Raw genomic sequence first — 26229 nt, 5'->3', positions numbered from 1 at the left:
ATGTCAGAGCCAGAATGTTCTCATATCCCATTTTGTGCTTCTCACAACAGTGGTTACTTTAAGCTAGGCCTTGTACTAGGCAATGCCATGGCTCTTCCCTTTAGTGAGCTGTGTAGTAATAAAATCAGAGATATATATATACAGCTAACTGGTAAAACCATCAGTAAAAGAAATCAAGAATTGTGTAGGTAGCCCCTGTGATTGCCAAATGACCCGTGTTTTTGTTTGTTTTAATCTCCATTAAATTCTTCTTTGGCTCATAGAACATATGGGTTAGAAGCACAAGCTCTGGAATTAGACAGACCTGGGTTTGAGTACAGGTTCTGTCTTTCTGGGATAGCTGTATGATTTTGGGGTCTCACTAATTCTTATTGCTAAAATGGAGATGATAATACCTATTCTCATAGTGTCATTGTGAAGATTACATGAGGTTACTGCTTAGAGCTGTTATAACACTTAGGTTCTCAGTAAATCTTAACTATTATTGAACATTGTTTTACTCACTCTTTAAATTTAAGGAATTTAAAAATTAATTTGTCTGTTTGGTTTTGGTTGTTAGATGTACTTTATGAAAAATCGTGCCCGAAGGCAAGGTATTAACTTAAAACTTCTACCCAATGGATTCACCAAGAGGAAGGAGAATTCAACCTTTTTTGATAAGAAGTAAGTTTCTAACTTTAGTATATCAGGTGTTCTGATTTGATCAGGATCATTCTTTAAGGTTTGGTTGCTATAGAGCATTGCTACCCCAAATGTGATTCTCTAAACTGTTTGTTATTGGTCCATGACAAGATAACTGTAGCAATTGTATGTCATGTAACTCTAATAAATATCTGGGTGCATACCAGTCACCTAGGTGTCTTGTTAAGTATGCTTGTGATTTTTTAGTAGGCCTGGGTTGGAGTTTGATATTGTGCATTTCTAACAAGCTCCTCAGTGATGCTGATTGTTTGAGAAACATTTTGAGTAGCAGTGCCCTAGAACACTCACATACAATAGAAATCAACTGTTTCTTTGAGACCTAAGATACCAAGAAAGTATTTCAGGGACTTCCAGGACAAAGCAAGTAAAAGCAGGACTTCTGTACTGTTTAAAGGCAACTCTGCTTTTTTCTTTCTCCACTGGGTTTCCAAATAAGATTTCATTTAAAAGCTGTCAATGGAGAAGGGGCCTTTGAACTCTTGAGTACAGATAATATAACAGAGATTAGTTTGCTGCTGTCTGAAAATGTTGGTTGAAAAGGCCCCAAGAGTACAAAGGAGAACAGGATCCCAAAGTACTTTAAGCCAACTAAATTATCAGATAATACCTTTCAGAAGTCAAGATTTTGCATTTAGAATTTTTAAAAACTTGAGGGAGTCCCTCCCTTTCCAGCCCCTTAGTAACTGTGGGGCCTTGAACAAATCACCTTCCTTTCTCTGGGCCTCAGTTGTATGATATGGGGAGTTGACCCAGGTCAGCTCTATGGTGCCTTTCCAGTTGTACCCTTCCAAAAATTGAAAAGACAAAGCCATCAGAATTATCATTATTCTAGTGAAACTTCTACCTTTTCAAAGCTGTTAACATAATTAGAAGATGGCGTTATCCATTTATTTTATATAAGACGTAAATATTTGTAAAAATGGTTTTTCGTTTTTCCTGGTTACCTTCCGAAAGTAATGCTGAAGCAGGTGGATCCCTTGAGGCCAGGAGTTTGAGACCAGCCTAGGCAACATGGTGAAACCTCATCTCTACTAAAAATACAAAAATTAGCCAGGTGTGGTGGCACCCAGCTGTGGTCCCAGCTACTCAGGAGGCTGAAGTAGGAGCATCCCTTGAGCACAGGAGGCAGAGGTTGCAGTGAGCCAAGACTGCACCACTGCACTCCAGTCTGGGCAACAGAATGAGACCCTGTCTTGAAAAAAAAAAAAGTGAAGTAATGTCTTGCGTTTATCAAATGTGAGATGATTCTTTTGTGTGTTTTGAAACTGACATATTTAGAAATTGACATAATTTGAAGTTTATGGTAATTGGTTAGAAGTTTATGGTAACTGATTAGTGCCTTCTCAAATACAAAATGTGTTCCTGTTTTATGAAAGAAACCATTCAGAATGATTGTAATCAGAGATTAGTTCTCAGTAATGAAAAGCAGATGGCCTCAAGTATAACATTTTTGTGTCTCTAGATACATGAATGTATGCGGAAAGTTTTTACCAAGAATATTACACTCAGTATATTTTCCAGGTTTAGTATATTTGTGGTTGTTTTGAAACTCCCCGGGTCTCTGCAAATGGCAAATCAGATTCTTCTTGTGTTAGTCTTTTGTTCATAAATTTATAGAGATTTGGGATTGGTTTTCTTAAATTTTTAGTGTTTCCTAGGAGGAGATTAGCAACGTAGTATGTAATAATAGGCTTTAGAATCCTTTTCTTAGTCTTTTGCCATCTGCAAAATGGAGCTCATGATAGCTGCCGTATAGAGTTGTGGCCTTTTAGTGTATTCATTCACATAGGCAGTAAGTGGCATATGGGAAGGAATCAGTTTATAGTAGCTATTGTAAAAATAATACATCTGTATCATTAAAAAGTTTAAAGGAAAAATATTACCTGTAATTCCACTATCTAGAGTTGGCCACTAATAAAATTTCATAACGTTTCCTTCTAATCATGTTTTCTCTTTTTTTCATGTAATAAAGTAAGACATAATATAAAATACTTAAAACTATATAAAGTGACATGACTCTGCTCAAGTTAAACATTAATTTTTTATGAATAAATGCACATCCTTTTTTCCTGCAGCTAGATTTTCCATTTAGCAATATATTATGAACCTCTTTTCTTGTTAATGCAAATCTGCCTCATTATTTTTAAGTAGGATATTCCACCTTTGACTATATCCTGTTTCATTTAATTATTCTCGTATTCATGAACACTTATTTTATGTCTTGTTTTTAATTATTACAAATATCACAGTATTAAACAGCCTTGAACAAATTGTTTTGTGTGCTTACATGACTTTGCTTTGTAGGATCAATTCCTAGAAAGCAGAATTACTGGATTAGAGAGTACAATGTATTTAAACTTTTGAGAAAAACTCTGCATTGTCTCCATAAAACATTACCACTTTGTACTTTCATGAAGAAAGTATGAGTGCCTATTTTAGTTATACCTTAACTTTTGTTGAATATTATCAAACTTTTTTGTGGGCAGCTTTATTAGAGAGGTTGAGCTCTTGGATTTTTTATTTCTTGTTAAGACATTGCCAGATGTCCACTGCAGGAGGCAGAATCACCCCCATTTGAGAACCACTGATTTAGATAAATACAGAAGATGTACTTATTGAATGTATAGTTCTAATCTTTTCTTGGTCTATATAATTAATATAATGTAGACAGAATCAGGATTCTGATGTCTTATACTTCACCTTTAAGATAAAAAAATAAAGGCATTTAGAATTACTTTGAGATATTTGTATCTTATCAGCTGAGCAATAAGATACAATGAACACATGAAAATGAGCAAGGTTTTAGATGATTGCAGTGGTATTTGCTGGAAAGAGGGAAGAAGGGGAAATGAAATTTTTTCAAAGAATTCTGTTCAGCTCCCATGCCCCCAGTATTCTAAGAGACTAGTTTTCAATACTTTTTTCTAATAACTTTCAAAAGTTGGTTATAACTTTGTCTCTGATCAATGTAAATTTGCATGTTGCCTCTACTATTTGATTATGCATTAGGTGACCTTGGACAAAATCTGACTTACTGGGTTATTGAGAGGATTAAATGAATTATTAATAATAACTAAAGTAGTACCTGGCACATAGTAAATAATATACAGTGACATTGAAGGTTTACATTCCCTTCACTGAAATTCTTAGGAATATGCCACATTTACTGTATATTCCATTTACCCCTCATAGGTCTGGGACAGCACTGTGTAATCAAACAGTACTATTTGTGCAGTGAAACCTATAAATGTTTACCTTATAATGGGTAAATAATGATTGTAGACTGACTCAGGTTTTGCTGCTGAAGGAGTTAAAAATCTCTCAGTTTTGGAGATTTGGGAATTGTTGATATGAGAAGTTGGTCTTGTTCTAAGATTATTATTAATACGCCCTAGGTATTAAATTGATTGCTTGTTTAAGCAACTTGAACTGCAGTATAGTCAAAATCTCAAGTTAATGTTGCTTAAAATTTAAATGTTTTAACTTTTGAGGAATCTGAATGAAAAATCTTTTGTACTGTTTTTGTAACTTTTCTATAAAGTCTACTTTTTTTTTTTTTTAAGTTTTAAATTTAAAAGCCCCCATGTGAAGTGTGATGAATGTGCCATTGTACCTGAATTACTCTGTAGACCTATCTGCAGGTGATTGTAGCAGCTGACTGGAATAGGTTCATTCTAATCCAGACACCCTTTATAGCAGGCATTTTCACTGACTCTCCTAAAATTATATGTGAAATTATGTGATGTGTGAATTTTTCTAAGAATAAGTACTGCAGTTTTCACTGAATAGTCAAAGTGAGGTGAAGTCTGTGAAGTCAAAAATGTATGCAATGGGGATGAATTTTAGAGGACTATTTTAGAGGAATTTGCAGGAGTGTCATAGTAGATGGCTGTAATCAATAAAGTTAAGTTCAGGGAGGCTTATATAAGTTGAGCCAAAGCAAGGTTGACATTCGCTGTTAAAAATAGAGAAGCTTAATAAGGAAATGTTGGCTGTCCTGCTTATTTTGGAGCAGATCCCAAGCTACTTTAAAATAGTGGCTTTTTCAGAGGTAATTCCTTTACCTCATTCATCTCTTTGTAGGGTCTATAGTTTTACGTTCACTTCCACCCAGTGCTAATCAAATTTGTTGGAAAAAATATGAAAGACCTATATGAAGAAAATGTAATTTCTCCTGAATGACTTAAAAGATGTATTTAAACTTTTGAGAAAAACTCTGCATTGTCTCCATAAAACATTACCACTTTGTACTTTCATCAAGAAAGTATGAGTGCCTATTTTAGTTATATTTTTTTAGTTTAGAAAAAAAGTGCCATATTCTTAAAAAGCTCAATATTGTTTCTTAAGTGATCTTTTAAGTCTGATGCAATCCTAATCAGAATATCAGTGGGATTTTTTTTGTTGTTATTTATTTATTGAGAAGACAATTCATAAATAACTGAAGTTTATTTTGAAGAATAACATGGCAGAAGTGCCTGGAAAAATCTGAAAAAAGAAGAATGATGAGGCTGGACTCATTAAAATTTATGAAATTATACTAGTTTTGTGGTGTTGGCCTAGAAATCTGTAACTAGATCACAGAAAATAAATAGTATATTTGGTTTGCTAGTATATGATCAAAGTAACATTTCAAAGTAATACAAATAATTACTTAATAAATGGAGTTGAAACAGCTTGCCATTTGAGAGGAAATGCTGAATCTTTTACTAAATAACATCCAGGTGGATCAAAATCTTAAAATGAAATAAAAATACTGGAATATTTTCATAATCTTGAAGAGAAGAAACATCCCATCCAGAAGCCAAAAGGAAAATAATTAGTAAATTTACATGGCAAAAAAAGACCATAATAAAGTCAAAAGACTGGATCAAAAAAGTCTTTAACATATATGACACAGAGTGCTTATGCATTATTAAGAAAAAAAGACTAGCAACTAATTAGGAAAGGGGCAGAGGACTTATAGATAGTCATAGAAAGATATGTCTACATACGTAGTATTTGACTGATAAACATTAATAATATCTAGTATAATGAAGATATGGGTTAACCAGGCCATTTTTCTCTTCCATTGTTCTTGAGAGTTAAATTGGTATGGTCCTTTTAGAAGGCAATTTGGTAATGTTTCTCAGAATGTTATATATTTTATTGTATAAAATGTATATTACATCTTAAAATGTTATAAATAAGTACTCAAGGAATTTAGCCTACAGACATATTTGTAGATGATCTGCAAACGAGATATATGTACACATATATCTATTGCAATATTGTTTTTAGTAGTGTAAAAACTGGCACCAACCTAAAGTATCCTTCAGTATGGACTGAGTTAAATAAATGATGGCACCTTCATACCATGGAATTCCATGCAGCTATTAAGCAAAAACAATTAGACGTAGAAGTATTGTCATGGAATACTATCTATGACATGTTCAGTGAAAAAAAAGAATTGGAGTTTAAAACAATTGTCTGAAAGATTAGGAAGCTCACTTTAAATTGGTGGTTGTAAAGCAATATGTCATCTGCACAAAAAATTTAAAAATTAGCTTGGTGTGATGGTGAATGCCATGATTGCACCGCTACACTCCAGCCTGGGCAACAGAGTGAGGCCTTGTGTCTTTAAAAAAAAAAAAAAAACAAAAAAAAACGGTAATAAATTAGCGATTCTTTGGATCTGAATCCCTTTGGGAATCAGCTTAAATATATGAGTTCTGTTTGGTATATACTGTATGTCTGTTAGATAAGAAAAACTTCATAGATGAACCATGTTGTTTTTTGTTTGTTTTGAGATGGAGTCTCGCTCTGTCGCCCAGGCTGGAGTGCAGTGGCACGATCTCGGCTCACTGCAATCTCTGCCTCCCGGGTTCATACCATTCTCCTGCCTCAGCCTCCCAAGTAGCTGGTACTACAGGCACACACCACCACACCCGGCTAATTTTTTGTATTTTTAGTAGAGACGGAGTTCCACCGTGTTCAGGATGGTCTCGATCTCCTGACCTTGTGATCCGCCTGCCTTGGCCTCCCAAAGTGCTGGGATTAAAGGTGTGAGCCACTGCGCCCGGCCTGAACCATGTTGTTTTGTCCCCTCTGATAGAGTTTGGACTGAAGCTGGTAACGTTGATTAAGGACATGCTAAGAAATAGCTCTTAGAATCTTGCTGAACTTTCTTTAAGGGCATTACATGTTACTCTACCAAGTGGTCTCCATGTATATAACCATGGGAGAAATGTCTCTTTGATCTCTGTTTCTTTTAGTCAACTATTTGTTTTTTTCTGAAGCTGAACAATATATAGTGGCTTCAAATGCCAGCTCTGATATTTACTGGTTTTGTGGCTTTAACTCTATATCTCATTTTCCTCATCAGTAAAATGGACAAAAGTATAATCTACCCACATATATAGCAGTATTTTTGTCCCTTTTTAAACATTTTTTCAGACCTTCTTTTTAGGATCATTTTGTTCTCCTTTTTAAGATTTCTTTAGTGAGGGTCTTATAAAAATATGCTTTTTCAGTTTTCGTCTTAAAATATCTGTATTTCGTCTTCTTTTCTTTTCTTTTTTTTTTTTTGGAGACAGGGTCTCCCTCTGTCACCCAGTCTGGAGTGCAGTGGTGCAATCTCGGCTCACTGCAACCTCCATCTTCTGGTTTCATGCAAATCTTCTGCCTCAGCCTCCTGAGTAGCTGGGACTACAGGTGCCCACCACCATGCTGGCTAATTTTTTTGTGTTTTAGTAGAGAGGAGGTTTCACCATGTTGTCCAGTGTGGTCCAGTGTGTGTCTCCTGAGCTCAGGCAATCCACACACCTCAGCCTCCCAAAGTGCTGTGATTACAGACATGCGCCACCGCGCCTGTCTTACTTTCATTTTTTAATGGAAATACAATACATACCAAAAAAGTACACAAATCATTAATGTACCAAGGTCAAAAACATTACCAGCACCCTAGAAGTCTTTACTGCCCACCATGGGAATACCTACCACCACCTCCCAAGTTTACTATCTCCCCTAACTTTCAATTTTATAGATTGGTTTTGCCTGTTTAAAGTTTTTTCCAATATTTTATTATGAAAAATTTGAAACATAAAACAAAGTTGAAAATTTTGTAGTGAATGTGTATATACCCATCACCTAAATTCGTCATTAATATTTTACAATAATTGCTTTATCAGATGTTTATCCATCCGTTAACCCATTTTATTTTTGGTGCATTTCGAACTAAATGCAGGCATCCCTCTACTGGGCCCTGAATACTTAAGCATCATTAACTAGAATTCCATAGTTTGCATTTTTGTCTATTGATGTAAAATTTACACGTAATGAAATGTACAAATCTTAAGTATATACATTTGCTGAGTTTTGACAAATACATGCACCTGTATAATCCAGTCCCTGTGAATAAATGGAACATTACCATCACCCCAGAAAGGTTTTTCTTGTCATTTCCTCTCTTCCTTAGAGACAGCCTGTCCTTTTTTCCCCTGTACATTTCTTTTGCCTGTTTCAAAATTTCATGTATAGTCAGACAGCTCACTCTTACTTTTGTTTTTTATCTGTTTTTTACTTTTTAAAAAATAGAGTCAGAGTCTTGCTATGTTGCCCAGGCTAGTCTTGAACTCCTGGCCTCAAGCAGTCCTCCCACCTCAGCCTCCCAAAGTGCTGGGATTACAGGCATGAGCCCCCATGCCCAGCCCCTTTTGAATGATAGTTTAGCTTCATGTGAAATATATTAAGTTGACATTTATTTTTGAACTCAGTTAATTTATATATTCCATTGTCTTCTCACTTCTTTTGCCACTATTGAGAACACTATTGCTTTATACATAGTCTTCCTTCTTTTCTCTTCTGATTGCTTTGAAAATATTCAGTATTGTCTTTGGAGTTCTGCAGTTTCTATGATGTGTGTCTCAGTGTGATTTCTTTTTATTTTTATTCCTTGAGATTTGTTCTGCTGTCTAAATATGAGAATTCTGGAAAAGTAATAAGTTATCTAAATTTCTTTGTCTTTGCTACGTTCCGAGTAACTTATTTAGCTATATTGTCCAAGTCACTTTCTCTCCTCAGTTGTCTAATTAATCATATTTTTAGCCTATGCACTGTTTGTATTTTAGTTTATTTTTCCCTGGAAGCTCTGTTTCTTTCCCTAATCTTTCTCGTCTTTTAGACAGAATTGTATTCCTTACTCACTCACGTTGTAAGCTTCCTTTTTCTTCAGTAATTTAAAACACTTCTCATCATGTATATAATCCCAGTATCTGAAGTTGTGTAAGTCTGGTACTGCTGTCTGCTTGGACTCTTTTCTGTGGACTAACCATCCATTTCCTCAGATATGGATCCAATTTTCTTATCCCTGCGTTTGTCTCCAAACGATATTGGCCCTCAGTTCTAAACAATCCAGTTCTTCTACTTACCATTCTTCTACTGCTAACAGCTTAGAACTGAAAGTCCTTAACTTTTCAATTTATCCTTTTGACCTAGGGTTCTTTAGCTCTGTGTTTGTGTGTCTGTTTTTACACACAGACAATTGTACACACAGTACAATATGGAGATAATAGAGGTGTGCCTATTACTAAACAACTTAATATTTAAGAGCTTCAATCTGTTTTAGAAGCTAGCCACTAGATGTCCCTCTTGTAAAGAAATAACAAACCTTTTATGAATTCAAAAAATTACTTTTTGTTCTTTGGATAAAATTGCATCATCCTTACTATATGGCAGTAATATACCTATTTACCCCTGTATTAATGCCAGTAGCACTTTTTTCCTTAAAAAGTTATGTGGTAATGTACTTCTAAAAGCACAGGACTTTTTTTTTTTTTTAACATGGTATCCTATAAATATAAATAGTATAAGTTTGTACTTTGCTGTAAATTGGCTATAGGAAAGAGTAAAGGAAAATAAAATGATGGGTTTAGCAGTTGTGGTCATGAGGAGACAAGTGGATTTTGCTGTGAGCTTTGGGGGATGATATAATAGGTGCCCAGTACAGACTTGTCAACTGATTGAAATGTTTAGCTCTGCGGTTTCTCTGCCGTAATAGCTTTGATATGGTTTGATGGAAGAATTTCAGAACAACATCAAGGATTTAGAAAAAACACTGTGAAAGAATAGAATCCTAATGGTTCCCCAGTTGGGCTTTTACTTACTGCAGCCATGCAGACAGTGGTAAGGGAGTTCTTGTGACACAGCATCACAGGGTATAACTTTCCACAGCAGTAATTAGCTAGCATTCATAGAAGTGGAAAGCCAAACACTTGATCATGTTGAGGTTCCCGAACTGATTCACTTAAGGAAGACTTTTCCCGGTCACCAAGTCCATCCTTTGTGATATGGCTCTAAAATGTGTCCCTTTCTTACTGTCTCCTTGACCGCAGCATTTATCAGCTGTAGTGTCCTATGCAGGCCCTTCTTATCTCACTCTGGACTGTTGAGGAACCCCCTCCCCCTCCCAGGTTCAAGCGATTCTCCTGCCTCAGCCTCCTGAGTAGCTGGGATTACAGGTGCATGCCACCACACTTGGCTAATTTTTGTATTTTTACTAGAGGCAGGGTTTCACCATGTTGGCCAGGCTGGTCTTGAACTCCTGACCTCAGGTAATCCACCCGCTTTGGCCTCCCAAAGTGCTGGGATTACAGGCGTGAGCCACCGTGCCCGGTGTTGAGACAATATTACTCTGTCACCCAGGCTGGAGTTAGTGGTGCGATCTCAGCGCTCTGCAATCTCCACCTCCTGGGTTCAAATGATTCTTGTGCATCCACCTTCCGGGGAGCTGAAACTATAGGCTTGCACCACCATGCTCTGCTAATTTAAGTATTTTTAGTAGAGCTGGGGTTTCACCATGTTGTCCAGGCTCCTGACCTCAGGTGATCCACCTGCCTTGGCCTCCCAAAGTGCTGGGATTGCAGGCATGAGCCAGCACACCCAGCCTATCTGTTAGATACACCTCTCTAAAACTTGTTCTCACCATAATGGTCACCTACTTAGAATCATTTAAGCTTCTGTGCCCACAAAAGTCATTAGCTCAGAGATATCTCAATTGAGCATAGGCAGCATTGCCAGTAGATGAAATTTGTCATCTCATTTTTGAGTCTTGTACTGTCTGTACCCCATTCCATAGCCTGAGGTTAACTCCTTCTTATCCCCCTCTCATTTGAAGTTGCTACTTCCCAGGCAGTTGGAAATATAATTCAAGTATTCCTCATTAAACAAAACAGAATAAGTCTTCTTCGTTGTATTTGCTTTTTAAAGGAGGAATAACAATATAGTTAGTATTTCTTGAATGTTTATATTTTATTAAACATAACAAAATTTAATTTAATCTTTGTTTGTAAGGAAGTTTTCTTGGCAAGTTACTTATTTCCCTGTGCCTGTTGCCTTATCTGTAAGATGGAGACAGTAATAGTACCAGTTTTATGACTAGTGGTTTTCAGTTTAGAGTGCATGTCAGAATTAACTGTGAGGCAATTTCAAAATACAGAATTATAGATACCTGGGCTCGACCAGCAGAACTTGCTAATTTATAGAGCCTTAGAACATCTGTACTTCTTGTTTTTGTTTTTGTTTTTTGAGACAGCGTCTCAGTCTGTCACCCAGGCTGGAGTGCAGTGGCGCGATCTCAGGTCACTGCAGCCTCCATCTCCTGGGTTCAATTGATTCTTCTGCCTCAGCCTCCCGAGTAGCTAGGATTACAGGCAAGCCCCACCACGCCTGGCTACTTTTTGTATTTTTAGTAGAGATGGGGTTTCACCATGTTGGCCAGGCTGGTCTCAAACTCCTGACCTCAAGTGATCCGCTCACCTTGGCCTCCCAAAGTGCTGGGATTACACGTGTGAGCCACCACGCCCAGCCAAGGACATCTTTACTTCTAAAAACCACCACATGATTCTGATGTTTACCTCTACCTGAAAACCGCTGATTTGTGTGCCGATAAGTCACTGACCTTATTCTCAATTAGTTCAGTCAGTGGGCAGACAAGACTGCAAACTCTTAAAACATAGTATAGTTAGTGCTGTAATGGAGTACTTACGGGGTTTGGTAGCACAGAGGAGGGCTCCCTGCCCCAGCCTTTCAAGAGAAGTATTACTCACTGAGAGCAGGGAACAGGAAAAACTTCCTAGAGAAGATAGAATTTGAGCATGTTTTTAAAGGATGAGAAATAGTTTTTATTTCTAGGTTTTTATCTAGACAGAGGGAAAGATGGTTCTGGAGGTGAGAATATCATATGCAGAAGCATAGTGTAGCTAAGTTAGCACAATGTGAGTAGTTTGGTGGGGATTTGGTGAGTGATAGGAGATGAGGCTGGAGAGAGGCCCACTCTGCCATGCCAGGGAGTTTAGGTAGAGTCATACTTTGAGCAGGAAATCTTCCTGTTTGTACGAGTGATCCATATCTGAATGTGGATCTTTATAGTCTCTCTCCACCTTATTTCCTAATGTATTCAACTAAATGTTCCCAGGCTGGTCACCATTCTAAATCCTAGCATGTCTTTTTCTTCCTTATTTTCTAGCCATCTGTGAAAGTACACATGATAGCTCATCTTCTCCATTATGTCTCTTTTGCCTAGGTTCCTATAGTACATATTTTCTCTGCAGTTAATACGAAACAGATGCGGGCATTTAGTGCTGGTATTCATTTTTGGTATGCATATATCTGCTCTCCTTTCTACTTTCTAGTGTTTCTTAGTAGGGGCTCTACTGGCATTTTTGAATGGGACAGGTTTTTTGTTGTGTGGGGCTTTCCCATACATTACAGGAATTTCCCATTCCTTGCCCCCTACCTGCTAAATCCCTCAAGTGCTCCCTAGTCTTGGAACAACCAAAACTGCCCAGCCATTTCCAATTGTCCCCATACTCTCAGCCACTCCCAGTTGAGAACTGCTTAAGTACTCAATTATTGGAAGTAAAAAGGTTCTTTTTCATTTCATTTCAGTCTTCACCTGCTATATCCATTTTCTTAATATACTTTCTACTAAAGCCAATACCACATAGTTAACCTGTTTCCTATTATTTTCATGCAGTAGTGGTACTAATTTTTAAAACGGCAAAAAATATGATATATAACTATTACTTTCCAAAGTATTTACATAATGATGTGAGACATAAAATTATGGTTTTCGTTCTCCCAAATTCTAGTCATTTTAATCTATACCAAGTAACTAAACAGATTCTTTGTATTCATGCTTCCAAAAAACACTTATCATGGTACTAATCCTAATAAAATAGATTATTTTTATAAGGAATGATTCCATTTATTTTTGAGAGACTTCAAATTTTCATCTTGGAATACATTTTAAAAGATTAAATGCCTGTGAATGAAGGATTATGTAGATATTTTATAGATTTTGTATTTTTCTTGAAGAGATCAGAATTTGGTAGAGTTTCTTTCGACTCTAAATTGAGATTTTATAGCTGACAATAGAACAAAATTTTTTCCTGAAATTTCATCAGGTATTATTTGCTGCTTCCAGATGTCATACCAGTTGACAATTTTAGTGTCTCTTCCTTTTCTATTGCTTATAAATGAAAGACAAACATAAAAGAAATGTTTGTATCAATCCCTTTTATCAGTTAGGATGCTTTATATTGCATGAAATTGAATATCCGGTTTACGGATTTGAACTATATACAAAGGACATTTTGGCTCTCATAACTGAATGTTCAGAGGTAGATGGACTTCAATAGGTACAACAACTTGGTTATATCATCGAGGACCCATTTTTTTTTTCCTGATTCGTCATTGTATCCTTTATGGTGTCCATGTAATCCTCATAGTCATAGGATATTGCTGGTAACAGTTTGGGTTATAGTAAATATCCAGACAGAGTGCTTCTCTCCCAACATTACTAAACAGAAAACCTGAAATTCACCATGATTAGGCTGCCTACGTAATCTGCCCAATCTGGAGCTGTTGTGTCCAGGAAAGCATGTTGATTTTTTTAAGTCATAAGGTACACCCTTAGAGGGTTGGCATATAATTCATTCATTAAGGTGTGATTATGGATTACGAAGGATGGTGGTGACAGGTGGGGAATGATTGCTAAGTAGATAGTCAAAATGTCTACTATACCTCTTAAAAATGATTTTAAAATATGGAGGCAAATATTTAAAATAAAAAGTAACTGAGATACACTTGAATTCGCAGTACAGAAAAATACATAGTTTATTTTTGAACTTTCAGTTCTAGAAAGCTCATAATAATATAGCAGATTAGAATGTGGACTCTAGAGTTATGAGGAAGCACTGCCTGGGCTCAAATCCCAGCAGCTCTGCTACTTCCAGATGAATAATGACCTTGGAGGAGTGACTTTCTTCTCTCTACCTTAGTGTTTTCATCTGTAAAATGAAATAATAATAACATTTACCTCATAGAATTATAAGGATTAAAGGAGTTAATACATATATTTAGAACCATGCCTGACAGGAAAAGCTTTTAAAACAAACTATTGTTATTTACTATTGCTACTTGCTGTGCTCTCTGATAAAACAATTTACTGGTAGTTTTTTTTATAACCTGTAGACATTTCTTTTTTGAGATGGAATCTCAGTCTGTCACCAGGCTGGAGTGCAATGGCATGAACTTGGCTCACTGCAACCTGTGCCTCCCGAGTAACTGGGACCACAGGCGCATGCCACCATGCACAGCTAATTTTTGTATTTTTGGTAGAGACGAGGTTTCACCATGTTGGCCAGGATGGAACCTGTAGAAATTTCTAATGTAATTAGTGATACAGTATTCTGAAAACAGACATGTGTTTTAGCTTTAGCTTACCTCATGGAGTCACCTGTGTTTAAAAATCAGAAGTAAAAATTTTAAGTATATTTGAACTGACATGATATGTCAATGTGATTCTCAAAAGTAGTTGGAAATACTTCTCTTAATAACTATAAACAAGGGCTAAAACGTTAATGTCCTGGATATACTATGGAAACACTTATTAGGAGAGTTAAGTAGTAGGATGATGAATCTCCCTGTAAGCCCTTCATTTCACTGTTCTTTAAAACCTTTGTTGTTGGTGCATTAATTACAGGATAGAATCCATACTGCTTAGCAGGGCATTCAGGGCCGTATATAACCTGGTATTAATGTTTCTAGTTTCATCTCTAGCCACTAAACACTAAGTTTAATGTGAATAGAGTTTGCTTATGAAATCCCAGCAAAATACTCTGTAAAGACACTGTCGGTATCTGATAATAACAGCAACATTTTTGAGTACTGTGTTCTAAACTCTTTTTTTTTTTTTTTTTTTTTTTTTTTTTTGAGATAGTCTCACTCTTGTCACCCAGGCTAGAATGCAGTGGCACAATTTCGGTTCACTACAGCCTCCACCTCCTGGATTCAAGTGATTCTTCTGCCTTAGCCTCCTGAGGAGCTAGGACTACAATTGTGCGCCACCAATCCTGGCAATTTTTTTTTTTTTTTGTATTTTTAGTAGAGATGGGGTTTCACTATGTTGTCCAGGTTTGTCTCAAACTCCTGACCTCAAGTGATCCAACTGTCTCGGCTTCCCAAAGTGCTGGGATTACAGGCATAAGCCACCATGCCCAGCCTCTAAACTCTTGATATATTATTTATTCATTTAATTGTGATAGAAATACCATTGTTATCCCTGTTTTACAATGAGAAGCCTGAGGTACAAAGAGATTGTCTCTTGCTGAAGAACATGTTAAGAACTAAATTATTAAAATGGGATTCAAACACAAAGTCCACTTAACCTCTCCCCCATCCTACCTCTGGACCTTATAGTATATTGAGCCTTCTTGCTATGTACAGTGTCCATAAAGAACAGGACGCTTTCATATGAAAATTGTGAAATGGAGGGAAAAATGCAGTGCCCAGCGTTGGTGATTGACTTGCTGCCCTAAAAAGAAGTCCGTGTTGGACTCATCTCCTTGTTGGTCTCTTTGTCCTTAATGTCTAGTGAGCTCACGTTTGTGTTCTTTGGGTATATGTTGGTTAATCAGTGGTGGAGTGGGATGAGAATTGGTGATTTAAAAAAAAAAAAGAACAGAAATATTCAAGCTTCTTTAAACTTTGTATTAGAAATCTTCATTCTTAGAGTTTAGCCTCCATTTGTAACTCTTAGTTGTGGCATATTTCATAGGAAGATAGCTTTGAGACTATCAAAATGATTAGATAAGTAACCCTAGTTCTGGTTTGGTACTGGTTTCTAAGATAAAAAAGAGAAACATATTTTTTTTTCTCAAAAGGGGCAAAAGAGAATTCTTAAATGAATACTTCTAATAGTGAAATATTTTTAAATTCAAAGAGAATGTTAAAATTATTCCTGTCCTTTCTATCACTACCATCCTGTGTGTGCCCCATGAATGCATCTTTGACTTTACTGATTATAAAAAGTAACAAATCATCCAGGTACAGTGGCTCACACCTGTAATCTCAGCACTTTGGCAGGCCAAGGTAGGAGGATCGCTTGAGCTCAGGAATTGGAGACCAGCCTGGGCAACACAGCAAGACCTTGTCTCTACTAAAATTAAAAAATATCAGTCAGCTGTGGTAGCTACTTGTAGGGGCTGAGGCGAGAGGATTGCTTGAGCTCAGAAAGTCAGGGCTGCAGTGAGCCCTATTTTGCCACTGCACTCCAGCCCAGATGACAGAGTAAGACCCTGTCTCAAAAAAGGAAAAAATCCCACAAATCATTATGTGGAAGATTTATTTAATAATACAGACATATTCGTAGGTAAAAATTAAGTCAAGTCCTTTTATAATGTCAAGAAATAATCATAGCTAAAAGTTTGGGGTATGGTCTTTATACTTGCCAATATATGTATAAGCCTGTGTTTTAAATATAAAGGCTATCATTCAACATGCACAGTTTTCCACATCAGTACATGAAGTTCTGCCTCATCTTTTATGACTACTTAAAATTCATTATGTAGATGTACCATGATTTATTTAATCAACTTTCTGATGATGTACATTTAGGCTGTTTCTAATTTTTTTCTATTATATAAAGTGGTGCAGTGGACATTTTATATATATATTATTATTTGACCAATTCTTTCCTTGGGATAAATTTCCAGAAATAAAACTATTGAGGCAAAAATATATACTTTTTCAATTACAGATTTTTATTTATAGCTTTTATGAAATTGAACTACCAGAAGCTTGCACCAATTTATATTCCTGTCAGCAATGAAGTTGCCACACTTTTGCCACACTTACTTAGTATTTCTAATTTCTGCCAACCTGATAAGTAAAAATATTTTATTTCTATATACATTTCTTTGGTTATTAATGAAATTGAACATCTTATTGTAACATTAGAGCAGTGCCATTTAAAAGGAGCTAATGACTTTTGATTTGCATCTTTTTCTTTGGGATCATGGTAGCATTCCCCATACGAAAATTTGCAATTTGAAGTTATGAAGTCAAAAGAATAATTTAGATTATGGTTATAGAACCTCTTTCCTTAAGTGTGTGTGTTCATCCACATACTTTCTTGAAACTGTGGGAGAGAATGATCCCTTTTTTTTCTGTTTTTGTTAACAAATAGGCCACAGAGAGACTGATCCTTAACAAGTTTCTAGTAAGCATGTGTTTGTAAATAAGTGCCCTGTATTAACTCCCTGAAAATGAGTATAAAATATTTATTTTCCTCATTTAATACAAGTGCCATCTAAGTATTTTTCAACCTTTTTTTTATTATGACCTCCCAAGGAGCTTTCTGCCATGATATTTTGATACCATAGATACACTGTATATCTGTTGCATACAGTAGCCCTTTGTAGGGCCACAAACGTTAAAATAGCAAAGATTTTGTTGGCCCTTCAGAGAACCAGTTTTTGCCCTCTTTGGGGCCATACTGCCCTCATTGAGAAAGCATGTATGTATTGATATTTAGGGAAGGAGAGGGAAATAGCTTTGCTGTGCATGAATAGTTACTTGGGTTTCATAGGACTTAGAAGAGGTTAGTGTTTCTGTTGCTTTGTCAGATTGTCCACAAGGGAACATGAGGATTAACAGTTGCCACAATTACTCCACCAATCTTATCACCCAACTCTAAACATGGTATCTTGGAGTTCCTAAGTTACCTAGAATATACTAAGGTATAGTAATACCATTTTTGAGAATGTTGATATGCCAAGGACATAGTGACATTATTGTAGTTGAAGGCATTTTGTTGAATTTAGGGAACAGTAGCCCTAATGCATTAGGAGTAGTTGTAAATGTTCAAACCTTTATCCTTGTAGTTCTCAAACAGTGATAATTCTGCCTCCAGGGACATTTACAATTTCTGGTAGCATTTTTGGTGGCCACAACTGGGTGTATGAGTGTTCCACTAGGAACACTCATCTAGAGGGTGGAGTCTTGGGATACTGCTAAACATCCTGCAGTGCAAAGGACCGAATCCCCCATTGCAAAGAATTATCTAGTCCAAAATACCAGCACTGCTGAGACTGAGAAACCCTGCTCTATCTTAGTGATTGTACCTCTTGGAATCTAGTTTTAGAAAATAATCCAAGTAATGTTGCTAGGAGTTTGATGTATGTGCATTTTTTTTAAGTGGGACATATATTTGTATATATTATTATAAAAACTGGGAAACAAACTTAATTCTTTCAGTCTTAAGAAGAGCACATGTCAGGACTTACAGTAATTTCAGCAACACTGAAGAATTGGAAACCATTTTAGAGAAAATTAACTCACTCATTTCAGCAATTTTTTTTTTTTTTTCCTCTGGAGACGGAATCTTGCTCTTTCACCAAGGCTGGAGTGCGGTGGCTCAATCTCAACTCACTGCAACCTCCGCCTCCCGGGTTCAAGCGATGTGATTCTCCTGCCTCGGCCTCCCAAGTAGCTGGGACTACAGGGACATGCCACCACACCCGGCTAGATTTTGTATTTTTAATAGAGACAGGGTTTCACCGTGTTAGCCAGGATGGTCTAGATCTCCTGACCTCATGATCCGCCCACCTTGGCCTCCCAAAGTGCTGGGATTATAGGCCTTAGCCACTGCACCCAGCCTCAGCAGTTCTTTATACAACACCCTTCAACTTCTATTTGCCCACCTTGGGCTAAAGTACAGTATAGAAAATCATCTACTGTTATCAATAGCCCTTTATTTCTTAGAAGAAATAAAAGTACCTCAAAAATATGGCAACTTGTAAATGAGTTAAATCTGAGTATGGGTACATTGAATGTTCTTTGCATTATTCTGTTTTTCTTTGTTTTTGGAATATTGCAAGATCACATTTTAAAACTTAGTGTACTTTTCAAATTTGTTCGTGTATGAGCTGAGGCCAAATACAGAAATATTTTTATCAATAATTTAACAATGTATAGCAATGAATGACTTTGTTATAAGTAGAGCTAGTTAACTACAGCAAATAAAATTATCTCCGAGGGCTTTTTCCCTCTGTGTTTGGAATGTTAAGCGCTTTCTGAACATATTCAGGGTGTACTAAATGTTAAAAGGCGAATGAGTTTTGAAATTACTCAAGCAATAATTGGGGTGATTGAGCATGGTTTGCAATTCTGTAAGATGGCAAGTTGGTAATCCTTTTTTCCCTAAGTTAATGTGGAAAAAATGTACATTTAGGAAGAAATTATATTATGCATTAAGATGAACAAAATCAGTTTATTTCTTATAAAAAAAATGTCTCTCAGCCCTTAATGCTATTATGGTATACCTACTTCACAAATAAGGAATATTGCAAAATGTTTTATTTTGGAAGAATTATTTTTTTAAAACGAGTAACTAGTAATTTGCATTTGCATTCAAATTTTTAAATGTTTTTTCCTCTGAGATTTTAGACATCTGTCCTTTAGATTAGTAAAGAGTATTTTTCAACTTTGTTCTCAATAAAATTATGGTCATTGTCTTCTGACAGAAATTCTACTAAATCATATAAATGTTTGGTGAAAGATTACTAGATTGTATTAAAAGAAAATTATTTTAGATTTTGGGGTCCTACTGCTATGGGATAGATTTTAAGGAGATGCTGGTGGTCATTAACTTGCTCTAATTGATAGTTAGAAATTTCTTCTAAGTAAAGAAAACATTGTGTAAAATCATCATGTAGTGAAGACATTTAAATTTTGATAATGGATTCAATATTTGGAGCATTAGATTTTTAAAGGAATCATGTGAATGTCTCTAAATTTAGATATATTAAATATAGTCATTTTTCTAAAATCAGGCATTTAGTGAATTATTGCTGTTGATCCTATGTCAAACCAAAGTTTAGACCTGAAAGCAAAAAGACTGTAGCTCAAAGTGCATTCTGCTTAGCAACCAGCTTGTTGTCTACTGTTTTGCTACTGAATGCACGTACTCATGCCTCAGAAGTGTATCTCCAGCCAGCTGGACTCAACCGGACAATACTTCATTCACCTAATTTCCAGACTAGTCAAGCAAAGACATCAGCTCATTGTATTTAGTCATGAGGAAATTTATTTGTAAACTTCAAATAGTAGCACACTGCTCTCAAAAGCCCCTGAACTATGAGAAATTGCCTTCTAATTCAGAAATGTGAAGTCCTTGGAATTCAGAACTGCTTCCCTTTTTTTTCTTTCTTAATAACGCTTGCAAGAGACATTAGCTCTTAATAGAAAATGTATGTTAAATTCTAAGAATAATTTTAGAATCATCTTAAAGTGAAAATTTAGAAAGTTCAATTTGCATCTAGACTTTTATTATCTACTACGTTGATTCTCACATGATTATTTTCTCTCTTAGAAAACAGCAGTTTTGTTGGCATGTGAAGCTCCAGTTTCCTCAAAGTCAAGCTGAGTACATAGAAAAAAGGTATCACTGCTGTCTTTTAATCACTGATTTGTTTTAATTTGGAGGCTGTGTATCTAAAATAAATTGTTAACTTAATGTCAGTAGTTGAATGGATAACTAAATTGTGGTATATTTATACAATGAGATGCTAAACACCACTAAAAACGAATGAACTACAGCTATGCACATCAACGTGGATGAATCTCACAAATAATGTAAGAAAAGCAAGTTAAGGAAGAATGTATAGAACATGATTGTTTGTAAATATGGGGGAATAAAGCCAGAAAACTCAATAGTGTACTTTTAGGAATACCTACAAAGGTGATAGAACTAACTCTAAGGGAAATTATTAACATAGAAATCCTGATGATGGTTTCTTTAGCAGCAAAGCAAGTATTGAGGAGAGGGATCCAAGGAGAATTAGAGGGCTGAAAGTTTCCTGTTTCTTAAGCTGGGTGGTGGTTAAGGAGATGAAAAATGACCCAAAATTCTACCATGCAAAGATTACCACTGTTAACATTATAGTGTATCACTCAGAAAATACATTATTTTAGATATGTATAGGTGTACTCATTGGAATTAATTTGCATAAATTTTTTTGTGTTACTGTTTCATATTAAAACTTGTTCTTTTCTTTTTCTTTTTCTTTTTTTTGGAGGGGAGTTGGGGCAGGATCTTGCTCTGTTGCCCACGCTGGAGTGCAGTGGTGCAGATCTCTGCTCACTGTAGCTTCAACCTCCTGGGCTCAGGTGATCCTCCTACCTCAGCCTCCAGGTAGGTGGGACTAAAGGCTCAGACCATCACACCTAGCTATTCTTGTTTATTTTTTGTAGAGGCAGGGCCTTACTATGTTGCCCAGGCTGGTCTCAAACTCCTGACCTCAAGCAATCCTCCCACCTCTACCTCCCAAAATGTTGGAATTACAAGCGTGAGCCACCCCACCCAGCCTAAAACATTTTCAAGTGTCATTTAAACATTTTAACGTCAGCCAGATGCGGCAGCTCACACCTATAATCCCTGCACTTTGGGAGGTCAAGGCGGGTGGATCGCTTTTGACCAGGAGTTCAGGACCAGCTTGGCCAACATGGTGAAACCCTGTCTCTACTAAAAATACAAAAATTAGCTGGTGGAAGTAGCGCACTCCTGTAATCACAGCTACTTAGGAGGCTGAGGTATGAGAATAGCTTAAATGCAGGAGGCGGAGGTTGCAGTGAGCCAAGATCATGCCACTGCACTCCAGCCTGGGAGACAGAGCAAGACTCTGTCTCAAAAAAATAAAAAAACAAAAACAAAAACAAACAAAACATTTTGATGTTTGTGAACTATTTCATTCCTTGGTTTAGGAAAATTTTAAAGTTGCTCTTTAAGTAGTATATTTAGCATATTCCTACATTATACATAAATATCCTCTGTAGTTGTCAAAGGGATTTTAGTGAAGAACTTTGTTATTTGGAGTTGCATACAAGGAAACGACTTATTTTACAGATAGGGGTATGTAGCCAATAGTATATATGAATATGTATAAATGGTTGAGGAAAGTTACTGTTTTAAAACAGTGTCTTAATTTTGTTTATACAGCTTTATATATAAGTTTAAAACAGTGTGCATATATGGAGGAAAGTTGGAAAACTTAAAATGTTTTGTTTCCAAGGAAATTAGTATCAATTTTTTAACTTGGTCTTATAAATTAGAATGAATAAATTTGAACATGCACTGAAATCTGAAACCTTTTTTCAGATTTATTATTTCTGCTAGTGTCAAATATATTTTATCCTGACCTCGTCTTTTCATGTTTGAGTACAGGTGTGTGTTAAAAGAGGCTTCATATTTTTATAATTGATTTATACAGAACTTCTCAAAATGTTGTTTTTTAAGACCTTGTTAAGTGTGTCCAAGAACTCTTCTTGAGCTTTTTCCTAAGTATTTTTTGCTTAAAAGGATATTTTATTTTGCCAAGAGTAATATAAAAGGTCTTTGTTCAGTTACTTAAACCAAGAAAGCCACAAAATTTAATAATTCAAAATTAACACCTTTAGTAGAAAATTATCAATACTAATATAGCTTGTTTTTTTTTTCTTTGTTGGAAAGAGTACCAGATGATAAAACTATTAATGAAATCCTAAAGCCTTACATTGATCCTGAAAAGTCTGATCCTGTAATTCGTCAAAGGTATGCTTCAAAAATATTGTAACTTTCTGAAATAATTAAAAATGTTGATGTACTTATTAGGGTCATCCATGACTATTAGAATGTGATGTGTAATGCAATTTACTTTCTCTCACGTTTTCTTGGTGTTTACTGAAGGTCTGTCAGTAAAAATAACAACAGTAGCTGACATTCATTGTTTCCTATGTTCCAGACACTCTTCAAAGCAGACAATAATAAATATGTTAATTCATTTAATCCTCACAATAACTCTGAAAAGTAGATTATTATTATACCCATTCTATAAATGGGGCAACTGAGCCTTAAAGTGGTTAAGTAATATCCTATAGCTAGTAAACAGGGGAGCTAAGATTCACACCTAGGCAGTCTGGAGTCAAAGTTTTTACTCTTAACCCTTAAACTAAACTACCTTTGACGTTGAATGAAAAACTCTGAAAATTAAAAGTTTCCAAGTAACTTTTAAAGACAGGAAATCCTGTTTCAGCCAAGTTTTCAGAGAACTAAGTAAAGTACAATCTGCCTCCTGTTCAGAAATACAGCATGGACAGAAGTGGTTAACATAACATAGTGGAAAGATTCAGTCATGGATATCTGGGTTAAAATAGCAGTTTCTGTCCCTTATTAGCTGTGTGATTAAGAGCAAGTTACTTAATTTCCAGGCCTTATTTTTTTCTCATCAGTGAAATAAGAATGATAACACTTCCTAGATAGGATTGTTACAAGGCTTAAAAGAAATACCATGTATAAAATTCCTAGTACAGGACCTAGCATATACTAGGCACTGCTTGAAAAAGGATATTGTTATTAGAGTGTGAGTTATTAGTGCTCCTGGGTAGAAACCCAGTTGACTTTATTTTCACCAGGTGGTACTTGCTTGGGATATGAACGAGTGCTTGGTTTGGTTCCAGAATAACCTGGTATTTAAAATTTAGACTGGGTGGATTCTAAAATGTCTAATCCAGTTCTAGTTGAATCTCATTCTTTTGCTTTTGATAAAACGTCATGCCCAGACTGAACCTGACCCATGTCACATATCAAGCAGTCTTTAAAATAGCTATGATAGTTGAGTTTCTTTCCTTATAAATGGAACCTAGTTGTTATCATTAGTCACATATTTGCCAGTAAGACAAAATGTCACTGAATAGGATACATTTTTGTAAAATCATATAGCCAGATTAATTTATTGAAACAGATATTTTAAAATTTAAGATGAACAGAGGAAAAAAGTTATTTTCTTTTCAGATTTCTGGTTAGAAAAGATCTTTATCTCCTTTTCTATGCTTAAATAGATGAACTTTTAAGTATTATTAGGTACAAATGCTTAGTCTCCATAAGACTATGTGGAAATATATTAAAAAATCAACTTTTCCTTCAATGTGATGTTTTTTATTTCAGGTTGAAAGCCTACATTCGCTCTCAGACTGGGGTTCAGATTTTAATGAAGATTGAATATATGCAGCAAAATTTAGTAAGGTAAAATTGCTCTCCTCCCCATTTCTTTAAATATTTTTTAGTTCTATAACATAATTAAGTAGCTTGATTAGCTCAAGTTATTAAACTAATTATCTAGCTATGAACATGACTTTTAGTTTTCAACTTTCAAGTCAGAATTCAAAATAATCACACTTATAGGACAAATTGGGTTGAAAAATCATCCAGGTTAAAATATTTTATTTTCTTTTATTTTCTGTCAACTGAGATAGGGGAAATAGAATATTTTAAAATACAAGCATTCTTTTATTTGTTCTATTGTGTTTTACTTCACTGAGCTTTACAGATATTGCATTCTTTACAAATTGAAGGTTTGTGGCATCTCTGCTTCGAGCAAGTCTATCTGCACCATTTTTCCAATAGCACATGTTCAGTTTGAGTCTATGTGTCACAGTTTGGTAATTCTAGCAGTATTTCAGACTTTTTATTAGCATTATATCTGTTGTGGTGACCTGTGATACAGGAGTAACACTTTAATGTTACTACTGTAATTGCTTTGGGTGCACCATGAACTGTGCCCATATAAGATGGCAGCCTTAAATGTGTGTGTTCTGACTGTTCCACCAACCACTCATTCACCCATCTCTCTCACTCTCCTCAGGCCTCCTATTCCTTGAGACACAGTAATATTGAAGTTAGGCCAATTAATAACCACACAATGGCCTGTGAGTGTTCAAGTGAAAGGAAGAGTCACATCTCTCACTTTAAATAAAAAGTGGAATGATTAGGCTTAGTGAGGAAGGCATATTGAAAGCCGAGATAGGCTGAAACTAGGCCTCTCCTGCTAGTTAAGTCATGATTGCAAAGGAAAAATTCTTGAAGGAAATTAAAAATGCTACTCCAGTGAACACAAGAATGATAAAAAAGTAAAACAGTCTTATTGCTGATAGGGAGAAAGTTTTAGTGGTCTGGATAGAAGATCAAACCAGCCCAAACATTCCCTTAATCCAAAGCCTAATCCAGAGCTAGGCCCTAACTCTCAACTCTGTGAAGGCTGAGAGAGGTGAGGGAGCTGCAGAAGAAAAGTTTGAAGCTAGCAGAGGTTGGTTCATGGGGTTTAAGGAAAGAAGCCATCTCCATAACCTAAAAGTGTGGCGTGAAGCAGCAAATGGTGATGTAGAAGCCACAGCAGGTTATCCAGAAGATCTAGCTAAGATAACTGATGAAGGTGGCTACACTAAACAACAGATTTTCGGTGTAGACAAAATAGCTTTATATTGAAAGAAGATGACATGTAGGACTCAGCTAGAGAGGAGAAGTAAATGCCTGCCATAAAAGCTTCAAGGGATGGACTGACCCTCTTATTAGGGGCTAATGCAGCTGGGGACTTAAAGTTGAAGCCAGTGATCATTTACCATTCTAGAGATCCTAGGGCCCTTAAGAATTATGCTAAATCTATTCTGCCTGTGCTCTGTAAATGGAACAACAAAGCCTGGATGACAGCACATCTGTTTATGGCATGGTTTACTGAATATTTTAAGTCTACTGCTCAGAAAAAAAATTTGTTTTCAAAATATTACTGCTTATTGACAACTTTGATCCTCTTTGGGACTCTAAAGAGGAAAGTTATAACATTAGTGTGAGGACGTTAAAGGAAAATGAAGCGCAGAGGAGTTGAATGCCTAGAGCTAGGTCGTGTGAGTTTCATTTAAGCGTACTTCTTTGATGTATTTTTTGTTTAGATTTATCCCGTTTGGCTCGTTGTTAAAATAAGTCTTAACGTTTTGACTTGTAGCTTTCTGAGTTGTGGTCTCTAGGTATCCTGATTCCTTTCTATGCAATGGCATGAGAGCAGTTTCCTTAACTGCTCCCTTTTGGGACATTACATCCTATGGGCATTTCTTCTGCTCTTCTCAAAAACCCTAGTATGCTAGGACAAGCTGAGATTTCCATCCACTTTGGCTCTTTGTGGACTTACAGTACACATTTCCAAGTTAAAAAATAACTGCTCTCTGGGCCCAAGCAGTGTGTCCTATACTATAAACTTTAAAATACTCAGTATCCCCTGTTTGTCTTTTATTACCAAGAATTCTGATTTCCTTGAATTTTGGAAGAAGAGTATATTCTGTCAGAGTCAAGTTTGACTGGCTTAGGTGAGTGGACACATGGGCCCTCCTAGGTATTCTCTTAGT

General features: G+C 36.0%; 1 protein-coding gene across 3 annotated transcripts in view; it reads left to right on the top strand.

The window, feature by feature from the left end:
- ZNHIT6 (zinc finger HIT-type containing 6) overlaps positions 1–26229 on the top strand; it is a 53743-nt gene that overhangs the window by 5641 nt on the left and 21873 nt on the right. For 2 of the 3 annotated variants that reach the window (XM_050773145.1, XM_050773060.1), the window contains exons 5-8: positions 560–663; positions 20393–20461; positions 22529–22609; positions 24002–24079. In XM_050773145.1, the coding sequence (XP_050629102.1) occupies positions 560–663; positions 20393–20461; positions 22529–22609; positions 24002–24079 (332 nt within the window). Of the gene's footprint in view, positions 1–559; positions 664–18396; positions 18821–20392; positions 20462–22528; positions 22610–24001; positions 24080–26229 lie in introns of those variants that run through there. The other variant, XM_050773205.1, reaches the window with a different exon arrangement.

The sequence above is a fragment of the Macaca thibetana genome, chromosome 1, assembly GCF_024542745.1.
Source record: "Macaca thibetana thibetana isolate TM-01 chromosome 1, ASM2454274v1, whole genome shotgun sequence".
In the NCBI taxonomy this organism is placed as follows: Eukaryota; Metazoa; Chordata; class Mammalia; order Primates; family Cercopithecidae; genus Macaca; species Macaca thibetana.
The sequence above is the reverse complement of the archived record's forward strand: the minus strand, read 5'-3'. Positions and strand labels throughout refer to the sequence as shown.